General features: G+C 40.6%; 1 protein-coding gene across 2 annotated transcripts in view; it reads right to left on the reverse strand.

Moving 5' to 3' along the window:
• Positions 1–4,880, reverse strand: part of Sec61g (SEC61 translocon subunit gamma) — an 86,637-nt gene extending 81,757 nt beyond the window's left edge. For both annotated transcript variants that reach the window (XM_050141278.1, XM_050141277.1), the window contains exons 1-3: positions 4,774–4,880; positions 3,531–3,630; positions 1,907–2,009 (exon numbers count right to left, since the gene is read on the reverse strand). In XM_050141278.1, coding sequence (XP_049997235.1) covers positions 1,907–2,009; positions 3,531–3,624 — 197 coding nt within the window. In that variant the 5' untranslated portion in view covers positions 3,625–3,630; positions 4,774–4,880. The remainder of the gene's footprint in view (positions 1–1,906; positions 2,010–3,530; positions 3,631–4,773) is intronic.
• Positions 4,881–25,159: the final 20,279 nt, after the last annotated feature.

Raw genomic sequence — 25,159 nt, forward strand, 5'->3', positions numbered from 1 at the left:
TCTGGGGGAACTACATTAAAAAAAAAAGTCACCAAAACTTTATTTGTTGTTTTGGAGGGCAAGTAAAGGACATCACCACAGAAAACAAGCTTTGTGTCATTAAAACACCTTTGGTCCTGGCTGTAACTCGAGGAAAGAGGTTGCAAACACACACTGACTTGAGAAGCTACTGCACTTCTTTCCCACTGAGAAGACAACTGTGGCCCAGTCAGACTCAGGTTTCTACTCCGAAATCTCTCCAAGATCCCACAATTCCCAAGTTGGCCTTTCCCATTATTCATACAAATAAGGTTTTCAACGGACAGAAAAGAATCAATAACTTGGTTCCTTCCAGCTTTCAGGTTTTTGTTTTTATTTTTGATACACGGTTTCATTATATAGCCCAGGCTGGCCTCTTCCTGCAGCAATCTTCCTGCCCCTGATATTCTAGCCCAAAGTTGGAAGATTTTAGGCATATACCAAGCATGTCCATCTTAACCCTAGACAGAACTCTCTATCATCCTGAAGTATCACTGTGTGTTACTTTTGTTTAAGCCCATCTAACAGTATGCATTTAGTCACATGCCATGTAAAAAACAACTCCTCCGATATTAGTGGTAAAATATCTACTATTGAAGAGATTATAAAAATCAAGGGGTTTCCTAAATAGATCTAAACTTTACCACCCCAAAAAGTCAGTATTATTAGTTCCAAATCGAAGAGGAAGCTGAAACATTATAACTACAAAATTATAGACTACAGAAGAAGCCAGAGAGCTGCTCAGTCATTAAAAGCATGTGTTCTCTTATAGAGGACTGGGGTTCAGTTCCCAGCAACCATTCTAGGCTATTACTAACAATTTGTAATTTCAGCTCCAAGGAATTCAGCACCCTTTTGTGCCCCCAAAGGAACACTGCACTCACATGTATATACCCCAATAGGCATACAGTAAAAACACAAAATACATTTTAAAAAGTCTAGAGTATGTGCAAAAACTCATACCAAGTCTTTCAACTGTTTATAAATAAATACGGTTTCTCTAACTTTTCTATACCATAATATGATCTATAATGAATTTTAAGAGCAAAAGCATATGGTAAAAAACAAGTAGAATATTTTCTCTCAGACTTCTCTCCTTTGTTACCTACCTAAGGGTTATAAACACCCTGTCAATAATACCAGTGTTTCAATAACAAATTATCAGCTGGATACTTACTTTTCTTAAGGTCTTATACGACTTCTCAAGTCATGAACTTATAATATAATTCAAGAAAGAAACACTGAGCCGGGTGGTGGTGGCGCACGCCTTTAATCCCAGCACTTGGGAGGCAGAGGTGAGCGGATCTCTGGGTGTTCGAGGCCAGCCTGGTCTACAAGAGCTAGTTCCAGGATAGGCTCCAAAGCTACAGAAAAACCCTTTCTCGAAAAACCAAAAAAAAAAAAAAAAAAAGGGAAAGAAATACTGTCCTTACACAGAAAGGTAATTAAACTGCCTAAGGTTATGACAGGTACCAAGCAACAAGAAAAAGATGCAGGCAATCTGTTTCTGTCAGATTTCTACCAAAACAGTGATTTTGATTTTTTTTTCCCCCAGATGAAACGTGGGTTCTCTGAACCTTAAGAGGATCAAAAAGACCAGGACTTGTCATGAATCTAGTCTGTCACTGAATACTTGGCAGTGATTTGATGTGCCCTTAATTTACTTTGATACTGGAAAACTTTATTAAATAAAATTCCTAGCTCACAAGTTGATATAAAGTTGTATTAGATATAAAAGCATTTTGAAAGTATTATTAGATACACAATACCAGTATATTATTAAAATACCCTGGGTCATATCTGTACATTAATAAAATGGGCTGATCTGCAACTCAAATGGTTTCATTTGCAGTCACTGCTAAATAGTCTATTTTATAAAGTTACTTACACAATAATGTTATTAATAGGGATATGGATCAGTTTCACAAAGAAGCCAATGAATCCCATGATAGCAAATCCTATGGCTGTGGCCATGGCAATCTTCTGGAATTCTGAATATAAAACACAAAATTTGCATCAGCTTTTTTGGCAGTCAAAGTATGAAGTAAAGCTATTAGCAATATTAAAGTTAGCAGCATATAATCTGATTGGTAGATACATAATTTTAAAAATGAAGAAGTGGAAATAGTAATGGTATAAAACATGACTTACAGATTTTTAAATTCTATATTTTGTTGACATTTAAAAGAAACACAGAAATGAAGTTATGCTCGAGAGTTCATCAACAAACACTAAAAGTATTATTATTCTCAGTGACCAAATAAAGAACAAAAACAAAGGATTGAGATCAGCATACATAGTGCTTTGTATCATAACTTTTTTAATGTAACATATTGACCATAACAATAAATTGTAGCTTGGGTATGTTATTGACAATTAATTAAGTTGTCTTTAATATCACGATGAAGTAAAAAGACTGAAAATTCAAATTCAAGTCAGCAGTATTATAAAAAGTTTTCAACTCAGGTATATTTCAGTCCTATTCTATCTCCTAAGGACACATACCCTGACAGTCTCACCTAGCTCTTCTATTATGAGCTACCAGATCTCATTATCTTCCTTCATTCCTATCAAGGAAAATGTGTAACTGCACTTATTGGATGGCTATCCCTGACAGACCCACAGCCTCAGGAGAATAAAGACCAGTATCTATTATTTTATTTAGGTATTTGATGGGTGCTAGCTACTTTTATGTCAACTTGGCATGAGCTAGTCATCTGAGAGAAGGGAACTCAAATTGTGAAAATGTCTCTATGAGATTCAGCTGTAGCTAGGCAAGCCTGTAGTCCACTTATAATTAGTGACTGATAGGGAAGGACCCTGCCCATTGTAGGTGAGGGATAGCCCTGGCCTGGTAATCCTGGGTTTTTTTAAGAAAGCAGACTGAACAAGCATCAGCTCTTGCCTCTAGGTTCTGCCCTGTTTGAGTTCCTCACTTGGCTTCCTTCAATGGACTGTGATTAAAGATATGTAAACCAAAAAACTCTTTCCTTCCCAAATAGCTTCTGGTCATAGTGTTCCGTCACAGCAATACTAACCCTACGATAATATGTTACTCCATTATAGTCTACCTCAAGTTCTAACCTACCAACTCACGAATTCAAGTAGACAAGTTCTAGCATACCATTTAAGCTATGACATAAGAAAACAAAGTAAACTGTCTAGGTTGCAATAACTATACCATTAATTTCATGTTAAAGTTTTATTCACTAGAGGGCAGAGCAGGGGAGATGCCAAAAGCTTCCACACACTAGTAATATGGAAGATACTAAAATATGACTAACTTAAATATGGTAAGAATGAAAAGGCCTTAATAACCTCATACCACAGAACAAAACTTTAAGCAGTTCTTGCTAAGGACATAAAGACAGGGCAATGGTGGTGACATCAATGCTCAGCAGCACTTTATCACTGAGCTGATTCCCAGCCCTGCAAAGACGAATCAGCAGATGTTAACACAAGACTTAGGAAACCCAAGGCTTTAGCGTTTTCTCTCATGGTGAAGATATTACCTTTTCTGTCGGGTTTGGTGCATCTTTTAACCAGCCGAATTGAGTCCTTTACAAACTGCCGACTTGGCTCAACAAACTGCATTACCTGATCCATGACTGACTGTTAAAAAAAAAAAATCAAAGTAAAAGCATGAGACTTGTTAGAATTCTCTCAGTTATTAGACCTTGTTGAGTTACATACAAAGGAAAGTCGAGCAATGGTGAATTCAAGTAATAAAAAAGCAACATTATAATAGCATAATAAACAGTGTTCATTTCTTTGTCATTCAAGAAAACATGAGACTACAGACAAGCAAGCACATTAATTAACAAGAATGTGATTCAATTATAAAACAGCTCTGGGAGCCATGGGTAAGGGAGCCATGGTATTTGCGCTTCTTTCCAGCTCTTGGTGGTCAGAAGAAAACATAAACCCCAGTAAGCCCCAGTTTCCTTATCTAAGTCGGAGCAGTGGACAACATGAAACAGTTAAGATTCATACTAAGAAACCTATAGCCACATCTTGATTTAAAAAAAAAAAAAAGCAATGGAATGCTTGTTTTCTCAGTGTTTCACTTAGTTGTCCTTGAAGTGCAACCACCCTAAAATCCATACTAGACCAACCACAACGCTTGATGTTAAAGAAGAGCCACTAATCCACCAAGAGACCCCTTGATGGAGACTCTTGACCAAGTAAACTTGAACTCAGTTTCACAAGACAAGCTCACCGACAAGTTCAGGGCAGCAGGCTCTGGAAGCCGCAAGAGACTGAGTTCACTAACAGGGCTGGCCGGGAAGTTCAGCAAGAACGCTGCACCCCCAGATCTGGACGCTAAGCCCTTAGGGTCCAAGAACTATTGGAAACCTCCTCTAGATAGGTCTTAACTAGACACTTCCACCTGAGACCACGTAGGTAGATCCTGGATTTGGTCGCGTTCGTGATTGAATCAGCGACCCAGTCCAACTGACTTGTCCCTGGTCCCGCAGCTCCTGGCCTCTGGGCTCATCAACGGCACCCTCGTCCCCCCAGCCCGCCGATACCGTGGCTCCCTCGCCCCCCACTCCTCGCTCCCCCGAGTCTCCGGGCCCGCTCACTCCGAGCCCCCTTAGTCCGGGACCCGGTGGTCCCGGCGGCCCTTCGAATCCCCAGGCCCTTCTCCTTCCCTGGTCCCCTCGCGCCCCCACTCGCCTATCCCGCCACCCCTTAGCTCCCCGGGCCCTGGACAAGCTCTCCCCGGCCCACCACCCAGAAGAAAAGCCATACTTGCGGGACGGCGACTTGAGGGGGCAAAGACACGTAGCTTAGGAGAGGACTAAGCCCAACGGAACCGGAAGCTGGTTTTCCACAGCCCGCCCATTACTCCTTTCAATTGGTTCGTCACACCGAGAAGTCAGTGCGCCTGCGCAATGCTACGTGTGTCTCTCCGGGCTTCCGGAGCGAGGAGACACCGGTCTTTCCAGCATTTGGAAATCCTTTCGGGACCTGCTGTCACCTCCCAGACTCGGGCACAGCCTCTCCGGCAGCCTCACCGTAAATCCATGAAATGAACGAGTGTCTCTGCATTCCAGCTCTTAGTCTCCCTGCTGTGCTTGTCAATAATGTCACTGGTAAAAAGTAGAGCAAGCATCGTTGCATGAAAGACTTAAATTCAAAATAATCTCCCTTCTCAGAAAGTGGCTTTCTGCTCTTAGTCATGGAAATTTAGCGGGAATTAAAGTCTATCTAGCGCCGGGCGATGGTGGCGCACGCCTTTAATCCCAGCACTCGGGAGGCAGAGGCAGGCGGATCTCTGTGAGTTCGAGACCAGCCTGGTCTACAAGAGCTAGTTCCAGGACAGGCTCCAAAGCCACAGAGAAACCCTGTCTTGAAAAACCAAATAATAATAATAATAACAACAACAAGAATAACGATGATAATAAAGTCTATCTAGCAGTTTCTCATTAGCTATGAGGATTTAGATGTAGGTGCTCGCAGTCTCCAAGTGCAATACTTTTGGGTCATTTCGGAGTTAATATGTGTTCCCCAGATAATCTTGATTTGCTCCATCAGTAGGGTAAAAGCCACTCTCAGAGCTTTGAAGAGGTTTGTTGTTGTCATTTTGTTTTATTTTGTTGCTTTATTTCATGAGCAGCGTACTGCAGTCGAGTACTGTGATTGCAATACTTGGCTTTCATGTGGAAGGAAACCCAAAAATATACCATTATGTATTTGAACAACCTATGAAATCTTTATACCAGTCACTACAACAGATACAGTTTGCAGAATAACATGAAGTATCACGTTAGACGATTGCGTCTTTAGTATTTGGAGAGGCTGTGTATTTTAGACCCAACACAAACAATTAGAGTTCGTCTTTTTACCTCAGAGCTTGTCCCCACATAGTGGGAAATGAGAATTGTCATCCTGGCATAGCTTGGCATTTAGACATGGAAGGGGTCAAGTGCAGCTACTGTGTTATAACATTCTTAACGTTTTTCAATCTTATTCCAGTATTACCATACATTTACATCCCAGCATTTGAGAATAGGAGGTGAGTAGATGTTCAAAGTCGTGTTTAGCCTCATAAAGAGTTGATGGACAGCCTGGGTTACAAGAAATTCTGTCTCAAAACAAAAGCAAAAATGATGTTAAACATGTAAGCCCAGCATTAAATACTGCAAAGAAATATGGCAGGAAAGTGAATGATGTATTAATATGACATTTAAAAATATTTCATAAGAATTCAGAAGAGGAACTGGTAAAACATTAAGTACAAGTTTTAAAACAACTAAAACAATTCAGATCACTATAACCACCTTGTGATAGTTGTTATCAAATTGACATAATCTCAAATAACCTAGGAAACAAACTTCTGGGCATGCCTGTGAATGATTGTCTAGATTAGGCTGGCCCAACCCCCTCCCTCTCAGGCCCCTACTTTCTCTGGCTCAGGATCCCAGAGGATCAACATTAAAAAAAAAAACCCATGAAATTAAGATCATATTACTAAATGAGAAAAGCCGATCTGAGAAGGCTATGTACTGTGGGATTAGATGATACTCTGCAATTATATGATACCCTGCAAAAGCCAAAGCTAAAAAACAGAAAAGAGGGAGCAATAGAGCACAGGAGACTGCTAGTGCAGTTTAGACTTCTGTGCGGTATTGCAGGAGTGGCATCTGATGTGTCTGTCAGAACCTGGAGAGCTATACAGAGAACGAAACCTAGAACTGCATGTGTAACAATATGTCAATTTTAGTTCATCAGTTTTTGTACACTATACTAGGTTAAAAAAATATTGATGAAAAAATATATAACTGTAGACAAGTCATACTCTATACTATATAAACAAAATGCTGCAGTAGTGGACAGGTTTCCATTAGTACCAGGAAAATAAATTCTAGTAAATTCACAAACTTAGAGACAACAAAAACAAGGAAGCCCTTTCCAACTCAATGTTTGAGGCCAAATTGCAAATACTGTACCCAGTCTCCAGTCTTCCAGATAAGTCCAGATACAGAACTTCCTAAACTGCTAATGGATAGAATCCATACATGTATAAGAAACATAATTTGTCATGCTCAAGAAGGATTTCTTCAAAATGATAGCAGTGTTTTATTTCTACATAATAATCCCATTTACTCTCTTGTCAGAGTGCTGCCAGAGGAATCATAAGCCGTATGCTCTTAAAATATATAGTATTTAGACATTTATAGGGACTGTGTGCAAGTCCTTGAAATAGATAGTATATAGATCAATAAAACTAAAGGGAGGATTCTTTTAAAAAATCACTATTTTTAGAAATGCTAGACTGTCTTAATATTTGCAAAATCAATCAACTTGTTAGCAGAAAATAAAGCAGGGTGTGAAGGGTTTTAAACTTTTTCAGAATAAGAGGGAAAAGTGCACCTGACAAAGTTTAACCTACACTCATGACTAAAGTTTTCATCAAAGTAGTAATGAGTGGGAGCTCCCTCAAATGAATAAAGAACTTTTTAAAGCTGCACCATGACATATTTGATAGCAAAAGATTAGATTTATTTTTCCAAAGATTGGGATCCTGGCTTCACACACATCCCTTCCATCCAGGCTCACCTGGAAAACATGGGTATAAACAGGACAGAAAATGTTACATTGGGGGAAAAAAAAAAGCACTTTGGTAGACACAAGAAGTGGGTATGGTGTGAGTCTGCTGAAATGAACTAAATCAAATGTGATAGACGGTGAAAGAAGGCAGGGACTGGGAGTGCTGTTGTCTGTAAACAGGCCCAGGGATAGAGTTGTAAATAAAGCGAAGGAAGCATTCTGAGTCTTGTGTTGGCTGCAGGGCAGAGACACTTGCTGCACATCCTTGAACTCATAACTCTCAGGGTTGTGCCTTTTATTGTAATTAGTGATTGTTTGGATAATTATACAATGCATGAAAACGCGATTTTGATTGTTATATGTCTTAGGTAAGGTTAGTGTTTCTGTGATAAAACACCAGGGCCAAAACCAAATGGGAAAGAACGAGAATCATTTGGCTTACACTTCTACATCATCATTCATCATTGGCTAGGATAGGATAAGAACCTGGAGGTGGGAGCTGATGCAGATGCCATCGAAGATGCTGCTTTCTGGCTTGCTCCCCATGGTTTCTTATAAAACCCAGGACCACCAGCCCAGAGATGGCACCCTCCACAATGGGCTGGCCCCTCTCCCAATAATCAGTAATTAAGAAAATGCCCTACAGGCTTGCCTACAGCCTGATCTTATGGAGGCACTTTCCTCCCTCTCTACTGACTCCAGCTTGTTTCAAGTGGATACAAAACTAGCCAGTACATTATATTACAGTATACTCATTTATAATAATAGTGTATTAGTTAACATAGACTACCTGGGTGTATGACAAACTCTAAACTCATTTTGTGTAATTACCATATACAAACACGGAGTGGAAAAGCATAAAAGAATATATACATGTATTTGTATTATTTTGTTTGAATATTGAAACAAAAATTAAAATCTGAGCTGGGCGGTGGTGGTGCACACCTTTAATCCCAGCACTCGGGAGGCAGAGGCAGGCGGATCTCTGTGAGTTTGAGGCCAGCCTGTCTACAAAGGGAGTTCCAGGACAGGCTCCAAAGCTACAGAGAAACCCTGTCTCGAAACCCCCCCAAAAAATAAAATCTGTATTAAACATTAAAACATGGTGATGCACATTTTTGTATGAAATACCTGGAAAAGACACAAGGTGGCGATGTTACCCAAGAAAATATTCGCAAATGCCTGTCTCTAAGGGTCTGCATCTCCACTCTCCCGGGGGCTGAAGGTGAGGGAGAGGGAAATGGGAGGCGGCGGTGAGGAAGAGACAGAATTCTTTAATAAATAAATTAACTAATTAATTTAAAAAAAGAGAGAGCTTAGCACTCCTGTAGAATCTGATGCTGTGTTTCAGACAGTCACACGTAGAGGGCAGTGCAGGACCATGGATCCCACACTGGTAAGAAAAAGACAGGAACCAACTATACGTTTGTATAGTTATACTCTCTGCCAATTCAGTCACCTATGAAAGGAGACGGAACCAGGCTGTGATTGAGCACCAAGAAGCATTCATTCATTCAAAGAAAAGAAAATAGGATTTGTTTTCCAAACCATCTATTTAATTCGGAATTGTTTTCTTTAAAACATTACTTCTCAGCAATGGCAAAGTTGTGTCTATCTCAGCAACTTGACTGGAGTCAACTGTGGTCTCTAACTGCACACATAAGCAACAATATGAAGATAGCAAAAGAGACCACAGGCAAACTTGAGCCCAGAGGCAAAGATAGTTGGTGAAGTTTCCCTTGTTACGTCGTCTGTCCTTCCTGCAGAACCTGGCTGTGCAGTGTGACTAGAGTTGACATCATTAACACCTAGTAGAAACTCAAAGAAGGGTGGTGGTGGTGCACGCCTTTAATCCCATTACTTGCTAGAGAGAGAGAGAGAGAGAGAGAGAGAGAGAGAGAGAGAGACAGGCAGGTGGATATGTGTGAGTTCAAGGCCAGCCTCTTCTGCAGAGCAAGTTCAAGGATAGGCTCCAAAGCTACGTAGAGGAAACCCTGCCTTAAAAAAAAAGGGGGGGGGGGAAGACTCACAGAAGCAAGTGACAGAGTCTAGCAGTCTCACTAATGGAAGGTGGCAAAATAAAAATTCAGTGAGGAGCCTGTAGACTCCGTGTCTTAAGCCAGATTTCTATGGAATCCCCACACTGACAGACACTCAGTGGCCAAAGCCAGATGATAGAACTGACTGCTTAGTCTCTGGGTTTCAGGAAAGGGATGAATGTTTTGGAATTGTGGTGCTCAGGGATACAGACTCAGCATCCTCTGAATATTACCCATAATTTCTTGAGCTTGTTCCTCAATGACGCTGAGCTCTAGTGTGTGCTTCTGAAAGATGAATGGAGCCACGTCGTTCTCACGGGCTGGTTGGTAGGATTAGCATGCTGTGGCTAAGAGCCGGGCACACGGGGCTTCCTTGTGCGAGTAATTTGCGTCCCTCCTCTCCCTTGTGGTTACCTGGAATCCTGTGACTAATTCTCTGCTTCTGAGGTGAATTCCAGTGGCAAACCTCCAAGTGAGCTTGGGGCCCTGGTCCTGAATGTTTATAAAGGGCTGCGAGTTTGCTCCTCACGAGCTTTGCTCGTCGTCTCTGTCCTTTCTGAACAGGGGCTGGAGACTCGCCTGCCCTATCACCGTAGGCAACGCAGCTTTGCTAAACCTTCACAAGGGGAGGCTCCAGATGTCTGCCCCCTCTGATAAACCGTGAAGAAAGAACTTCCCAAGGAGATCCCAGAGTCACTTGTCTTTCCCAAACACTGTCTTGTCAGGCTTCCATTTCCATGAGTCTGTGTTTATCTTCACGTCCCAGTCCCTCAGAACTCTTGATGGTCACCATGTGATTGTGTACACCACTTATTAAGATACCTGCCATCCCTTCACTATAATGTAGATTTTTAACCTCTCTGCTCGGCCTGTGTAGTAAGGGCTTGCTCCCACATGTTAGTGTCGCAGGAAGGTTGATGAACTTTTAAGAGATGAAGTCTAAAGGAAGGAAGGAAGGTCACTTGAGCAAGTGCCCTTCAAGTGAATTGTGGGACCTACTTCTCTTCCTTTGCCTCTAATTGGTTCCTGGTCACCATATGGGTGGCTTTGCTCTATCAGTGTGCTCACTGGTTGATGAACTGCCTTAGCCCAGGCCCAAAGTCAACTTATCACAGACTAAAACTGTGAAAGGGGAAAACCCCTTTTCTGTACAAGCTGATTTTTTCCCATATGTGTCATGAAGAAAGGAGAGCAGATGCAGTCTGTCCAACACCATCCATGATTCGACATGTTTCCTTCCCCTTACCGTCCAGCTTGTGGCCACCCTGCAGTCCTGTAACCTAACTAGTCAGCTCTTCCACCTTCATTCCAGCGGTGACCCTGCAGCAGCCTCCTGGCTGGCTTCTCCATGTTCGCGTACAACTCCACCCTGCTCTTCTCTTCCAGGTCTGGGCTGCAACCTTTTAAATGCGTTGTCAAATCATGCGTCCTTCACTGTATCATCTCCCATAACTTCTTATTGCGGGTAAATTGAAGTTTGTCCTTGTGCCTCTCTGCAATCATTTCCATCTAGTCCCTGTGGTCCCAGTTTATTTCCTATCTCCTAAATACGTCACATCTTTTCATACAAGCCTTCATACTTACTTATTTCTTTAACTGGTCAACTGCCTGTCCTCCTTCCTGCTTTAGTCTGTCCCTGTTCTGCGTGTCCCGAGGGAGATGATACTAGCTGACCCTCTGCCCTCTCTACACTACCATATTGGATTTGTTGCTTTCACAGCATTTATCAACAAGAGAAAGTATGTTTATTTGTTGCAGCATCAGGAAATTGACATATTTACTGTCCAAAAGCCTTCAGAGGAGCACATTCAGCCCTGCCTTTTTCATCCGTGATTAGAGGCTAAGATACTCATATGATAATCCTCGTGCCCTTAGCCATGGTTCCGGTAAAAAACCAAGATGTTCTGTATGCTTGTAGGTATGTGGTAGGAACATCTGTAAAGGACCTCGTTGACTTAGCCGGAAAACAAAAAAAACAAGCAAACAAAACAAACCACACTGTCAAGATTTAAATTTTCATCTTGTTTATCATTAGCTGAGTATCAGGCACAGGCATGTAGCGCAGGAATTAGAAAATATTTGACGAAAGAGCAAAAGAAACATACAATGAGTGATGAGGAAGTACCTGAGTGGAAACCAGGGGCAATTTAGAAAGGTTTTATCTATTTATCGGGAAAAGATCTTGACATGGCCCAGAAACCAGGAGTGAGTGGGGCCTCCTTTTAGTCCTGAAACACTGTGACTGAAAGAAGTTAAAGGGGAAAAGACTGTCATGTGTATTCCCACATCACAAGGGCTTCGCCCAAGGTGTCTCCATATATAATGTCTGTGAGCCTGATGTGTCCGCATCCTCAGCTTTGAGACTATATTTAGTGACTCCATGTGTATGGTCTTTCAGACAGCTGTTTGCCATCAATCAGAGCGCCATGGTGTCCGAGGAGTGCACTAGCATCATTTGCGAGCTGTGCCCAGTTACCCAGAGCATCAAGAAGACCTTCATTCTGTCTTGTTTGTCTGAAGCCAGATCACAGTACGTTCTGCTTGGTTTGGGCAGCAGGGGTGATAATGAGGTTGTTACTGCTGTTAGAAGGTCACCGTTGCGAATGCCCATGGCATCATGATCATTTTTGGAATGCTTCTAAATTAGAAAAGTGAAAGTTGCCCAAAGGAAACAGATGAGCTAAATCTGGAAGGGAATGACGAGCCCCACTGCTTGAAGTGCTCATCAAGCCCTTAATCAGATGATCGAATTCAGCTTTCTTTCTTTTCCTGGTCTGTTTTGGATTTCACTCTGCTCACTCTGTAGTCTGAGGCTGGCCTTATCTTCCAAACTATTGGGATCCCAGGTGTGAGCCTCTACACCCAGCTTGAAATTCTTCTTGAGAGGGTTTCTTGTTGCTGTAGAGGATTTATCCTGGAGTTCCTATTAGCAATCTAATTCATGGCAGAAGCATAAACTCCTTGGATTGATGCCATTGCTATGTAAAAATTACAAGGTTTCATTTCAGAGTATTGAAAATTTTGTAAAGTGAAGGGAGGTGAGGTGAGCCAATGGTTTAGTTACTTGGCCACGTAAGCCTGAAGACCTGAGTTCAGTCCCCAGATCAATGTGAAACAGCCAGATGCAGTAGAACACATCTGTAATCCTGGAACTGGGGAGAAGGAGACGGGGCTCCATGGGGCTTCGCTCGCTGGCTAAGCAACCTAGCCAAACTGGAGAGCTCTGGGTTCAGTGAGAGTCTTTGTCATATANATGTATATATAAAGTGAGTAACTATCTGATAAAGACTTTGTTTGCTTGATTAAGTCCCATCTGTGGATACTCGAGGCTCATTCATGTGCTGGTGCTAATCTGTTCAGAATGTTCTTGTCTACTCCAGTGTCTTGATTTCATCTAGAAATTGCTTCTTATACAAGGGGAAATACATGAATCTAATACCTTCTGCTGCTACAAGCCCAGTTTTCCAGAACCATTTGTCAACTGGGCTATCTTTTCACTGTGTTTTGGCCTCCTTTGTTAATACTTGTGAAGGCATAGCTTTCCTGCTTTATTTTGGGGTCCTGTATTCTGTTCTGTTCTGTTCTGTTCTGTTGCATTGATCTACCAGTCTGGTTTTTACACCAGTACCAGGCTGTCTTTATCACTACAGCTCTGTAGTACAATTTAAGGCTGAATATTGTCATAGCGCCATCTGTTTCCTTACTCCTTAGAATCATTTTGGCTATTTGTGGTCTTTGGTAGTTTGATAAGAATTCTAGTTCTCCGAGATACAACATCAGAATTTTGACAGGTATTACAATATGTCTGTTATATTTAGAAAAGGGGCTATATTAGTTTGGGGATTGGTATTTTAAAATATCATGACCAAGGCAACTTAATGAAGAAGGGGGTTATTTTGGCTGACAGTCCCAGAAGGATAAGAGTCCATCATGGTGGGGATGCACGACAGCAAGCAGTAGGCATAGTGACTGAAGGAGGAAGCCTGAAGCTCTTATCTTCAGCCTCAAACACAAAGCAGAGAGAGAGAACTGGACATGGGGTGAGACTATAAAAACCCAAAGCCCTCCTCAGTAACATACTTCCTCCAGCAAGCCTCTCCTGCTTAGATTTTCCTAACGGCACTACCAGCTGTGGACCAAGCATTCAAACAGTTGAGCCAATGGAGAACACTTCTATTCAAAGGATTATAGGATCTGGATATATAAAGAAAAGCAAAAATGAAATACCAACAAAATAAAATTGACAGTCAGCAGGTAAGCTGATGAACTGAATGGCCAGTTTCGCAAAAAGTAATCTGAATGGCCATCAACTGTCTTTAAACATGTTTATCATCCCCAGTCATCATAAAAATGCAAATTGGAACTATTTTGAAAAACCATCTCACAACATCAGAATGATTATCATCAAAATACTTGACAAGAAATAATAGAGATGAGGAAAAAGAGGAACCTTTATTCACTGCTGATAAGAATAAAAATTAATATAGCCACTTCGGAAATCAGTGTAGAGGTTCTTCAAAAAATTACATGAAGAACTGTTATATGACCCGGCTGTTTCACTCCTGAGCTTCTAACCAAAGACAATATGGGCACCCCCATGGTTATTCACTAAAGCAAAGAAATAGGACGAGTTTAGTTGTCAATCAACAGATGATGGATTATGAAAATATTGTACATATGGAAAATAGAATAGTCTTTAGCTATATAAAAGATACATAAATCGCAAAATTTTCAGGAAAATGGATAGACTTAGATGCATACTATTTAAGCAAACTCAATCAAATTCATAAAGGAAAATAAAAGTGAATGTTCTTCCTCATGTTCAAATTCTAGACTCTAATGAATACATGCATATATGTAAACAAATGCACATATAGTGTGATATAACATTTGCAAAAGATAAAAGGAAGGAATAACAAAGCAAAAAGGATAAAATGAGTGCTAATAAACTTACACATACAGTATACTTCTCTCAAGGTCTAACACGTTTTCAAGGCAGAAATAGCTCCTTATGTGGTCAGTGTTCACATGTGATTCTACGAGAGGCTTACAAAAAATCCAAATTTGGGATAATGTTTTTTTTATATTTCAATATTTCTATAGGCTGTAATTTATGTAATTACTATTAAACTTTGTTAATTTTTAAATAAGATTTTTAGCTATTCGTATAATAGAGTTTGATGAAGATAGTTAAAGGTATATTTTAAATAATCACAATTTTGAAGTTTCTGAGAGTTTTTTGGAATACCGACTTATTCCCGAGTCGCCAGGAATCTCAAAACATGGAGAAATTTGCTTTCTTCACTGTGTGTTATGATTCTAAAACGCATCATTTTTACTGAACAAACACTAAAATGTTTTAACTACCGTAAAATTCCCAATCTCTCATGTTATTCACATTTTCAGTATAGTTTACTTTATTTTAAAAAGAAAAGGTTAATATGCTATTAAAGATATAATGTGAAGAACAGTTGGAGAATACCCACAACCTTGATGTCTGGTTTTCACACCTCTATGTACACACCACACACGATCATATAGACAGACAAAAAGTAGAAAACTTGAAGAAAAAATTCCTTAGCAACATTTACTGGAGCTCATTACTTGAATCATACTTTTCCATCCGTGCAATATGTTTGCCTCAAGTCGCTAAGGAACTGAAAAATTATACATGATAGAGAAATTACACAAATGACTTCACTATTTCTCCTTGGAGTGTATTCTAATTGCAACGATTTTAAAGTAATGTAAAGCAATGATTATTTTAAGGCAAAGTTTTATGCTGTTGATTACTCTTTCCTTACAGCTCTCTCCAGGTTGATCTTGTCCCACTTTTCATGTATCACCCCTTGTTTTATCCGGGTTTCTGCGATGATTTCTGTTTCTTTTGTGCTCTACTTCTTATTTTATTTTGTATTACCTCATAAATAGCAATACTCTACATTCAATCCATTGCTTCTCTTGGGCTTTATAGCTTTTAAAACTCTTATCTGCTGGACTGGTGAGGTGGCTCAGCAGTTAAGAGAGCAGTGCATTGCTCGTGCTGAGGTGGTTCCCAGAAGCCACAGTGTAGAGGGTTAGGCTCACAGCTAGGTGGAAATCCAGCTTCATGCGATCCGGTTCCAGAGGACCTTCTTTTGGCTTCTACATGCACTACACTCACATATACAAACTCACACATAAACATAACCATATAATTAAAAATAATAAAATAAACCTCATCTGCTCACATAGCCACTGATTTCATTTGAACACAATATTTGAGTTAAAGTTTGCTGGATGGGTTGTTTTGTTTTGTTTTGTTTTTTACATTGGTTATATTTCTTTTTTTTAATTTATTTTTTTATTTTTCCATTCAAAAATTTACACTTCCTCCCCTCCTCCCGATTCCCTCCCACTTCCCCACTCACTCTCTTCCCTCCTGCTCCCTGCTAGAGAGAGGGCAAAGAAACCTGCCCTGTGGGAAGTCCAAGGCCCTCCTCCCTATATCCAGGCCTAGGAAGTTGGGACTAGGGTCCCAAAAAGCCAAAACATGCCATAAAAATAAGTCCCAGTGCCTTTATCAATGGCTTCTCAGTCAGCCTCCATTGTCAGCCACAATCAGAGAGTCTTGTTTGATCACATGCTCATTCAGTCCCAGTCCAGCTGGATTTGGTGAGTTCCCATTAGAACACACACTGCCTCAGTTGGTGGACCAACCCCTCACAGTCCTGACTTCCTTGATCATCTTCTCCCTCCTTCTTCTCTTCAACTGGACCTTGGGAGCTCAGTCCTTGCTCTTATGAGGGTCTCTGTCTCTATCTCCATCCATCGCCAGACAAAGATTCTATGGTGATATTCGAGATAATCATCAGTGTGATAGTGGGGCAAGGACAGGCACCCTCTCCTCTGCTGCCCAAGGACCTAGCTGGGGACATCGCCGTGGACACATGCCAAGTCTTTTGCCAACTCTAAAATAGCTCCCTTAATGTAGATATCCTCTTTCCTGCTCCTATATCTCCACCCTCCATCTCTACCCTCCCACTCCCCCAAGCTCTCCCCAGTCTTTCCCTTCTCCCTTCCCTCTCCCCTTCTCCCCTTCCTCCCACCTCATCTCAACCCCCCTCTCCATGCTCCCAACTTTTGCCTGGCGATCTTGTCTGCTTTCAATTTCCAGGAGGATCTATGTATGTTTTTCTTTGGGTTCACCTTGTTATTTGGCTTCTCTAGGCTTGTAAACTATAGGCTTAATGTACTTTGTTTATGGCTAGAGTCTACTAATGAGTGAGTACATACCATATTTATCTTTTTGGGTCTGGGTTATCTCACTTAGGATAGTGTTTTCTATTTTCATCCATTTGCATGCAAAATTCAAGATGTCATTGTTTTTTACCGCTGAGGAGTACTCTAATGCGTATATATTCCACACTTTCATTATCCATTCTTCCATTGAGGGGCATCTAGGTTGTTTCCAGGTTCTGGCTATTACAAATAATGCTGCTATGAACATAGTTGAACAAATGCTTTTGTAGTATGATTGGGCATCTCATGGGTATTGCTGGATCCTTAGGTAGGTTGATTCCCAATTTCCTGAGAAACCACCACACTGATTTCCAAAATGGTTGCACAAGCAATGGATGAGTGTTCTTCTTACTCCTCATCCTCTCCAGCATAGGCTATCATTGGTGTTTTTGATTTTAGCTATTCTGATAGGTGTAAGATGGTATCTCAAAGTTGTTTTGATTTGCATTTCCCCGATAGCTGAGGAAGTTGAACATGACCTTAAGTGCTTTTTGCCATTTGAACTTCTTCTGTTCAGAATTCTCTTTTCAGTTCAGTACCCCATTTTTTAATTGGGTTAATTATAATTTTAAAGTCTAGTTTCTTGAGTTCTTTATATATTTTGAAGATCAAACCTTTGGAACATGAGCAAGGAAGTCAGGACCGCGAGGGGTGCGCCTACCCACTGAGAAGGTGGGCTGATCTAATGGGAGCTCACCAAAGTTACCTGGACTGACATTGATGGAGCATGTGATCAAACCAGACTCTCTAAACATGGCGGACAAGGAGGGCTGACTGAGAAGCCAAGGACAATGGCACTGGGTTTTGATCCTACTGCATGTACTGGCTTTATGGGAGCCTAGACTGTTTGGATGCTCACCTTCCTAGACCTGGATGGAGGGGGGAGGACCTTGGACTTCCCACAGGGCAGGGAATCCTGACTGCTCTTTGGGCTGGAGAGGGAGGGGGAGTGCGATGGGGAGAGGGGGAGGGAAATGGGAGGAGGGGACGAGGTAGAAATTTTTAAGTAAAAATAAATAAAAAATAAATTAAAAAAAAATAAAGACCAGACCTTAGTCTGATATGGGGTTGGTGAAGATCTTCTCCCATTCAGTAGGGTGCCTTTTTGTCTTAATGACAGTGTCCTTTGCTTTACAGAAGCTTCTCAGTTTCAGGAGGTCCGATTTATTCAATGATGCTATTATTATCTGTGCTACTGGGGTTATATTTAGGAAGTGGTCTCCTGTGCCCATGTGTTGCAGTCTACTTCCCACTTTCTCTTCTATCAGGTTCAGTGTGGTCGGATTTATATTGAGGTCTTCAATCCATTTGGACTTGAGTTTTGTGCATGGTGATAGATATGGATCTATTTTCATTCTTCTACAGGTTGACATCCAGCTATGTCAACACTATTTGTTGAAGACGCTTTCTTTGTTCCATTGTATACTTTTAGTTCCTTTGTCAAAAATCAGGTGTTCATGGGTTTGTGGGTTAATATCCGGGTCTTCGATTCGATTCCATTGGGTCGACGTCTCTGTTTTTATGCCAATACCAAGCTATTTTCATTACTCTAGCTCTGTAATAGAGTTTGAAGTCAGGGATGGTAATGCCTCTGGAAGTTCCTTTATTGTATAGCGTTGTTTTGGCTATCCTGGGTTTTTTGTTTTTCCATATAAAGTTGATTATTGTTCTCTCAAGGTCTGTGAAGAATTTTGTTGGGATTTTGATGGGGATTGTATTGAATTTATAGATTGCCTTTGGTAGAATTGCCATTTTTATTATGTTGATCCTATGGATGGGGTTTTTTATTGATAGGTTGGTTGCTCTGTTGTGATTTGGGGTTTCTAGATTTTGTTTGTTTCTCTTGTTTGGGTTTGAGATATGGTTTCACAGTGGCTTGAAACTAACAATGTGACACTATGTGTAGGTTGATCTTAAATTCTTGATCTTATCTCTTTACCAAGAGTTGGGATTACTTTATGGCTGTACTACCCAAGTTAAAGTAAACATAGTCAAATAACCTTTGTAGGCACATCTGGAAATGGGCACATTTCTCCTTTATTTCTTCACCACCTTTCCAGATCCAGCAAGTATCTATCTCTTCTATCCCTACCAACAAACCCCTCATTTCTTTGGATTACAGTATTTAGATGGATACTGCCTACTTCTCCAATCTGAAGGCATGGGGACTTGGCATTATTCCATCCTCCTGCTCAGTATGTTCTCATTATAGCAGTATGTATGTCCTTACAGTCTTCTCTACCTTTTCCTACATCTTCATTCCAGTCAGGATGAGAAGCTCCTTTCTGGTTTTTCTCAAGCTCAGGCATCATTCAATGTTCACAGAAACTAGGTTCTGTAGTTCTGCATTATCAGCTCTTACTTTAAAGCCTTCTATATGTGATGTGACCTCTTTTGGATTAACGAAGCTTGGGGAACAGAGCAATGGTTCAGAGCCTAAGAGCACTGGCTGCTATTCCTGAGAACATGGTTCAGACTCCACCACTCACATGGCAGGTCACAACCATCTGTAACTCCAGTCTCAGGGAGGTCCAACAACATCCTCTTCTGGCCTCTGAGGAAACTGTATACACATGGTGCACAGACATAGATGCAGGAAAAACACTTATGCACACAAAATCGTAAAGTAATAACTTTAAAGGATTAATGAGATTTTAAATGATTATTCATAACATCTAAATTATAGAGACCACATTAGGATAAAATAAAAATACAATAACAAGTGTATCTTTTGTATAAAGAGTATATAAGCATTTGGGAATAAAAGTTTAAAGAGAGAAAGTGACTGGAAACCAAGGTTACAGTTGACTGAGTTCAGTTTAAGCTCTGCCATTTGTTTTTTCCTGCGAAAGACATCGACATTCTTTTAACTCTGATTTAGCTTTGATGATAATATTAGTACCTCACTCAAAGGGGCATTTTGATGCCTAAATAAAAATTGCATAAAAATTGCCATCCTAACTAGAAACAGTCATACTGAATGAGGTAATCCATATCCACAAAGACAAAAACAACATGTTCTCTTCTATTGGAGCCTGTTAGCTCCAAATCACCAGATGTGAGTACATACCTTGGAGTAACTGCAGAAACCAGGAAGATCAAAAGAGGTCATTGTCATGGTGTGGATGGAGAGACAGTAGGAAGAGTGGGATACACTGATCTGTTCTTGGAAACTGGGAAAACACGAGACGAACTAGGGATGAAGTGGGCAATAAACACAGAGGAGGAAAGAAGGTAAAACAACAGCAAAGATGTTTGAAAAACTCAAGAAAATCATAATATTAACTATCTAAAATTAAGTTTAATACATATAACTCTCTACGTCAGTATACACACTTAGTTTAAATGAAACTTTCCCATCTGGTCTAATAGAGTTCCCTCAAAAAGCTAAAAGCCATCTAACAAAACCTGTAAAACCAGGTATGAGTTACCAGGGTTGTCAAAGAGACTTCCAGGACATTTCAAGTCATTGTTGTTGTCCTTTGTTGTTCCCCAGATGTGAGAGGTATATGCTTGCTGGAGACATCATTCACTTCTGAGACAGGACACAGAGGTTCCTGACTGGAACTGACCTGAATGTGTCCTTGCGAAGACTAACTTTCATGGTACCTTTGTAAGGAGAGAAGCAACCAACAGTTCTACTTAGGTATGACACCTATGAACCACAACAATGATGACAATGGGACTGGAGAGATGGCTCAGTGGTTAAGAGTACTACCGCCTGCTCTTCCGAAGGTCCTGAGTTCAATTCCTGGCAACCACATGGTGGCTCACAGCCATCTGTAATGAGGTCTGGTGCCCTCTTCTGGCCTGCAGACATATACACAAACCGAATATTGTATACATAATAAATTAATAAATAAATAAATATTAAAAAAACAATGATGACAATGGCTCAGTAACCCTAAGGGTACAGTACTGGCACATATACCTTGATGGTAACCAACTGATCTCTAGCCTTAATACCAACAAGAGGGAAATTATGCCTGGTACTGGAAACCAAGGCAATTATTCAGGGCTAAGGAAAGTATGGATCTTAGAGGAGAACCCATATTGATGCTTTACTAAACCAACATAATCCTCAACTACATATCCACAGAAAAGTGTAGTCCTCACACATCATAAAGGAAGCTCTTTGCAACTGACAGAGGCCATTAGAGAAAACCATAACCAATCAAAATGCAGAGGTTTGGTAGTACAGTCCTAAGGGATACATCTGAAGAACAACTCTTGAACCTCAAGCTCAGAGAACATTGCAGAGGAGGAGGTAAAAAGATTATAGAAGTCAGAGGATCAGGGAATTTGCTTTGAAATTGTGTCTCCTTGTAATGTCAAAACCTACACCTATAAAGTCTCACCAACATGACTGTATATGCATGAAGTGAACATGGATAACAATAATAGATATGCTTAATGGGTGGAATCTGGGGTAGGGGAAGCCCATAAATCTTTGACTGTACACAAAAAAAAAAAACTTAATCATCTGAGGAGTGCCAAGAGCAGGAGAAATAGTTTTCCCTGAGATAAAGCACACCAATTGGTTATCCAATGCCAAGTAGTTGTCCCTGAAAACATCCATACAAGTAACATTATGTAGACTAAGTAGGTTGCATTTATGTATTTAGGAATATGAATATATATGTAACAAGTAATGTAAAAGGAGATCATGAATTTGAAAGAGTGCAGCTAATGTTATATGGGAGGGGTTAGAGGGAATAAAGGAAAAGAGTTGATGTAGTTAAATTACAAGTACAATAACTAAATAGTTTAAAATTCACAGTCAAATAACTTATACGTGATATATTGCCATTCATCATATCCACCATTAAGTAGGAGCAAAAGCCATTATACTTGAAAGCTGAAATATCAATAAAAACTTGAAATAGCAACTTAAGGAAGCAAAACAAATGCTATGAAGAAATATGATGAATTTATCAAAGAATAGAATGGGCATATTCACAACTATTCTTAAAGAAGCCTGATTAATCTGGAATGAAAAAAAAATGTGGACTGCTAATGCTAACCCAGAACTCTTGGGCCATACACAAAACATCTTCCTGGCTCTTGAAAAGGCTGCATACAGCAAGAAAAGTGTGAAACTTCTGTAGATTTTGGTAGTCTTTAAATAAGCTTGAGCTGAGTCACACCCCTCCCTCACCCATTCTGAGTGTCTTCAAGGCTTGACAGCATTTCCAACCACTATTTCCTCTGATGGAAGTGTAGGGAAAAAAAACAACACATGACTAAACCTTCCCACCAGACTCCCGAGGGTGTGGCTGGGCATGGAGCAAGAGCTGCCATCTACGTCTATTGAAAATGACAACACAAAAGAGGGATTTTAAGTTGTTTGGGGGATGCTGGAGGTCAGTTAGTTCAACATTTCAGGAGGAAACTCCAGTCCAGACACAGTTGGACAATCGCAGAGCTACTGAAAGGCAATGCCAGGCCCAGAGCCCAGAGCTGGGCTCCTTGTCCAAAACACTTTTCTTCTGCATCACAGCTGCTTCTCCACAGCCCTGAGGTCTTGCAGTTTCACTTATTCAAATGCAAATATTTTGTGTGCTTTATATTTCTTTACCGACTGGAGTTTGCTCTACCGAGTAAATGGGCATCGATTGACCATGTCAAAATGATCAACCCGCTTTAAAACGTTGTTTTTCTTTTGTCTCAATTTTTGATGTAGACCTTCCCTTTTACCCACCACACTTACTTTGCTTGCTCTAGGGGATGCTCCAAGTAGTAAGGATGAGGTCACTGAATTCAATCGCCCAGAGGGAAAGTCTTCCCTATTCCCATTCCCACCCCTACTTTGGGAAAAAGTCCAGCAAATCGGTTGCTATGAAACTCGTGCAGCTGGGCTCAGTGGGAGTCTGGGTGGTCTCACAAAAGCTTTTGAAGCTTTGAGAAAGCTAGGGAAGTTGTGTGTTTACCCATTATCACACCAATGAGAATAAACATGATTAACATGTATCTCCAAATATTCTATCATTTTGGAGAAGTAGGCACTGCTAAGTGAGCATGACACTGTAAGGTGAAATATAGATTCTGTGATTAGGACAAGATGAACTCAAGGTATCAGCACACAAGAGTGGTATCTTAACCCTGTCTTCTACTGGTAGTGAGTATATCCTCAAGAGATGGTGTTTAACAGAAATATAAATATTAAAAAATTAAACAACTGACAAAGTAGAAAAGAAATGTTTCTAGTGGATCTGAGTTTATTCTAAAGGATCAGAGATATCAGGGAACCTGTGGAAGAAATGAACAGAAATCAGAGATGTATCAGGAGCATAGCATACAGGGACAGGACCATGCAGGAGGAGATGCTGACAGGGTGGGTTGGTCGGAAGGAGCTGAAAGGTCTAAAATGCCATATGCAAAGTCTATTTATTTGCATGGACCTCCAGGAAGGCAGCATGCCTCCAGTCCCCGTAAGTCAGGACTTCTTGTCTTTGGTGCGCTGTGCTATGGAGAGGATAGGAGAGCTGTGCAAAGCAAATCATAGAAAGGGTAGTGTCACGTGTCTGGCAGTCAGGAAGAAGTACTTGCCTGGCAGAGCGAGTGTGGTCTTCTGATTACATCAGAGCCTGTATCTTTGAGGGAGAGCAAGTGGCATGAGAGATGAGATTAGCTACGTTAAAAGGAAAAGAAAGATATCAAGTAATGTGAGAAATTAAAGGAAGATTTCTTTTCCTCTCATGTGAAGGAAGCCTGGATGTGGACAGCTAGGTCTGGCATAGTAGTGTTGTCTGAAGGGGAATTTCATCCCCTTTGCTTCTGGAACAGCATCCCTTACCTGTCCTATGCTACCTCATAGCTGTTGAGGTCGAGCCAGTACACCTGTACTTCCAAGAAGTTAAACCAGATCACTGACAGTCTTTCTTACTTGGGTTAGTATTTCTTCCAGTTTCTCTTCAAGCCAGTCAATTACAGGATTTTGCGAGCACAAAGTTTCTGTAAGTTACTGGCTGGGCTTTACTGCTGTCCTCCAGGGCCCTCCAGCTGATAGAAATTGCCACTGCCAATGTGACCAGCAATTGCTTGTTCCTATCCTTTTTTTTTTGCTTGTTACTATTTTTAGTACTCATACATTTTGCTTTTAGAAAAAAAATTATATTTTATTTCTTTGGTTTTTATGTAACTTCAAAGGTTTTGGAAATTGCAATAACACTTCAAAGAGTTCCCACCCTCTTCTTTCATCTTTCTCAAATGACATTGGTCTAAACGGCCAAAGTAAAATTATCAAAAATTATAATAGCAAGAACCTAAATTAGTAAGACACTGGGAATACCAAGAGCCATTGGTATGCCTCATTTAGACCTCCTTGTCCTATTTTTGTTATTTTTCCCAGCTCAGTGTTTTAATCTTGAATTTCAGGTGACCTTTGGTTCTCATGTCTCCTCATTCTTCATGTTTGTATCTTTTAAACACACTTTATCAGAGGATATATGATATCTATATTTCTAAATGGTAGCCATTTAACTTCTGTCTAAGGTAGCATCCCCTACTTTTATTCACATATGACGTGACTTTCCTTTTCTATTTACTGTGGGGGCCTACAGAAGTGGGTCCGCTCTACCTTGACTGAAGATCAAAGAGCTTAAGCCTACTCTTGCTCTTTCAAAGTTATTGACAAGAAGTCTGGCTTAAGGAGTGGTTACGAACAAGATATCCTGACCTAGGGTATGGATACTTGGTGTTCTGGCTTTTAAGTAGCCCATAGAGGTAGAGCCATCCACTCCATCTTGACCAAAGGTCAGAGAATTCAAGCCTATTCCTGCTCCTTCAATAATAAGACAGGACTTTGACCCAGGGAGAGGCTGCCTACAGGATATTTGGTCTAAGGTGTTGTCAGTGCATATACTGCTTAAAACATCAGAATGTTTAATTCAGGAAATAGTGGCTCAAGTATTGAAGCAAGTAGTTGTTCTGTTTGTCCTTTGTGCTATGTTAAAGCATTCTTTTGCCTTCTTGCCCTTTTTTTGGATTGGGGAATGTAAGCATATGGAAAATAAATGCAAAGGAAATCAGTATTCACTGGGTTGCCTTCCCAGTACTCTCCTATGTCTCTGTATTTTTTTGTATATCTGTTCCTCTTGCCTAACATTTCTGTTTCACATGCCTCTACCCTGGAACCTACAAACCCATCAAGGGTGGACTCTGACAAATTACTAAGTATCTTACAGGGAGGGAGATACATTCAAGTATCCTCCTTGTTTTCTTACATTTTCCTGCTGATTTTAGTGCCTGTAACTTTTGCAATA

Source organism: Alexandromys fortis, unplaced genomic scaffold, assembly GCF_014885135.2.
Source record: "Alexandromys fortis isolate MF-2015 unplaced genomic scaffold, M_Fortis_MF-2015_v1.1 scaffold_7, whole genome shotgun sequence".
Taxonomy (NCBI): domain Eukaryota; kingdom Metazoa; phylum Chordata; class Mammalia; order Rodentia; family Cricetidae; genus Alexandromys; species Alexandromys fortis.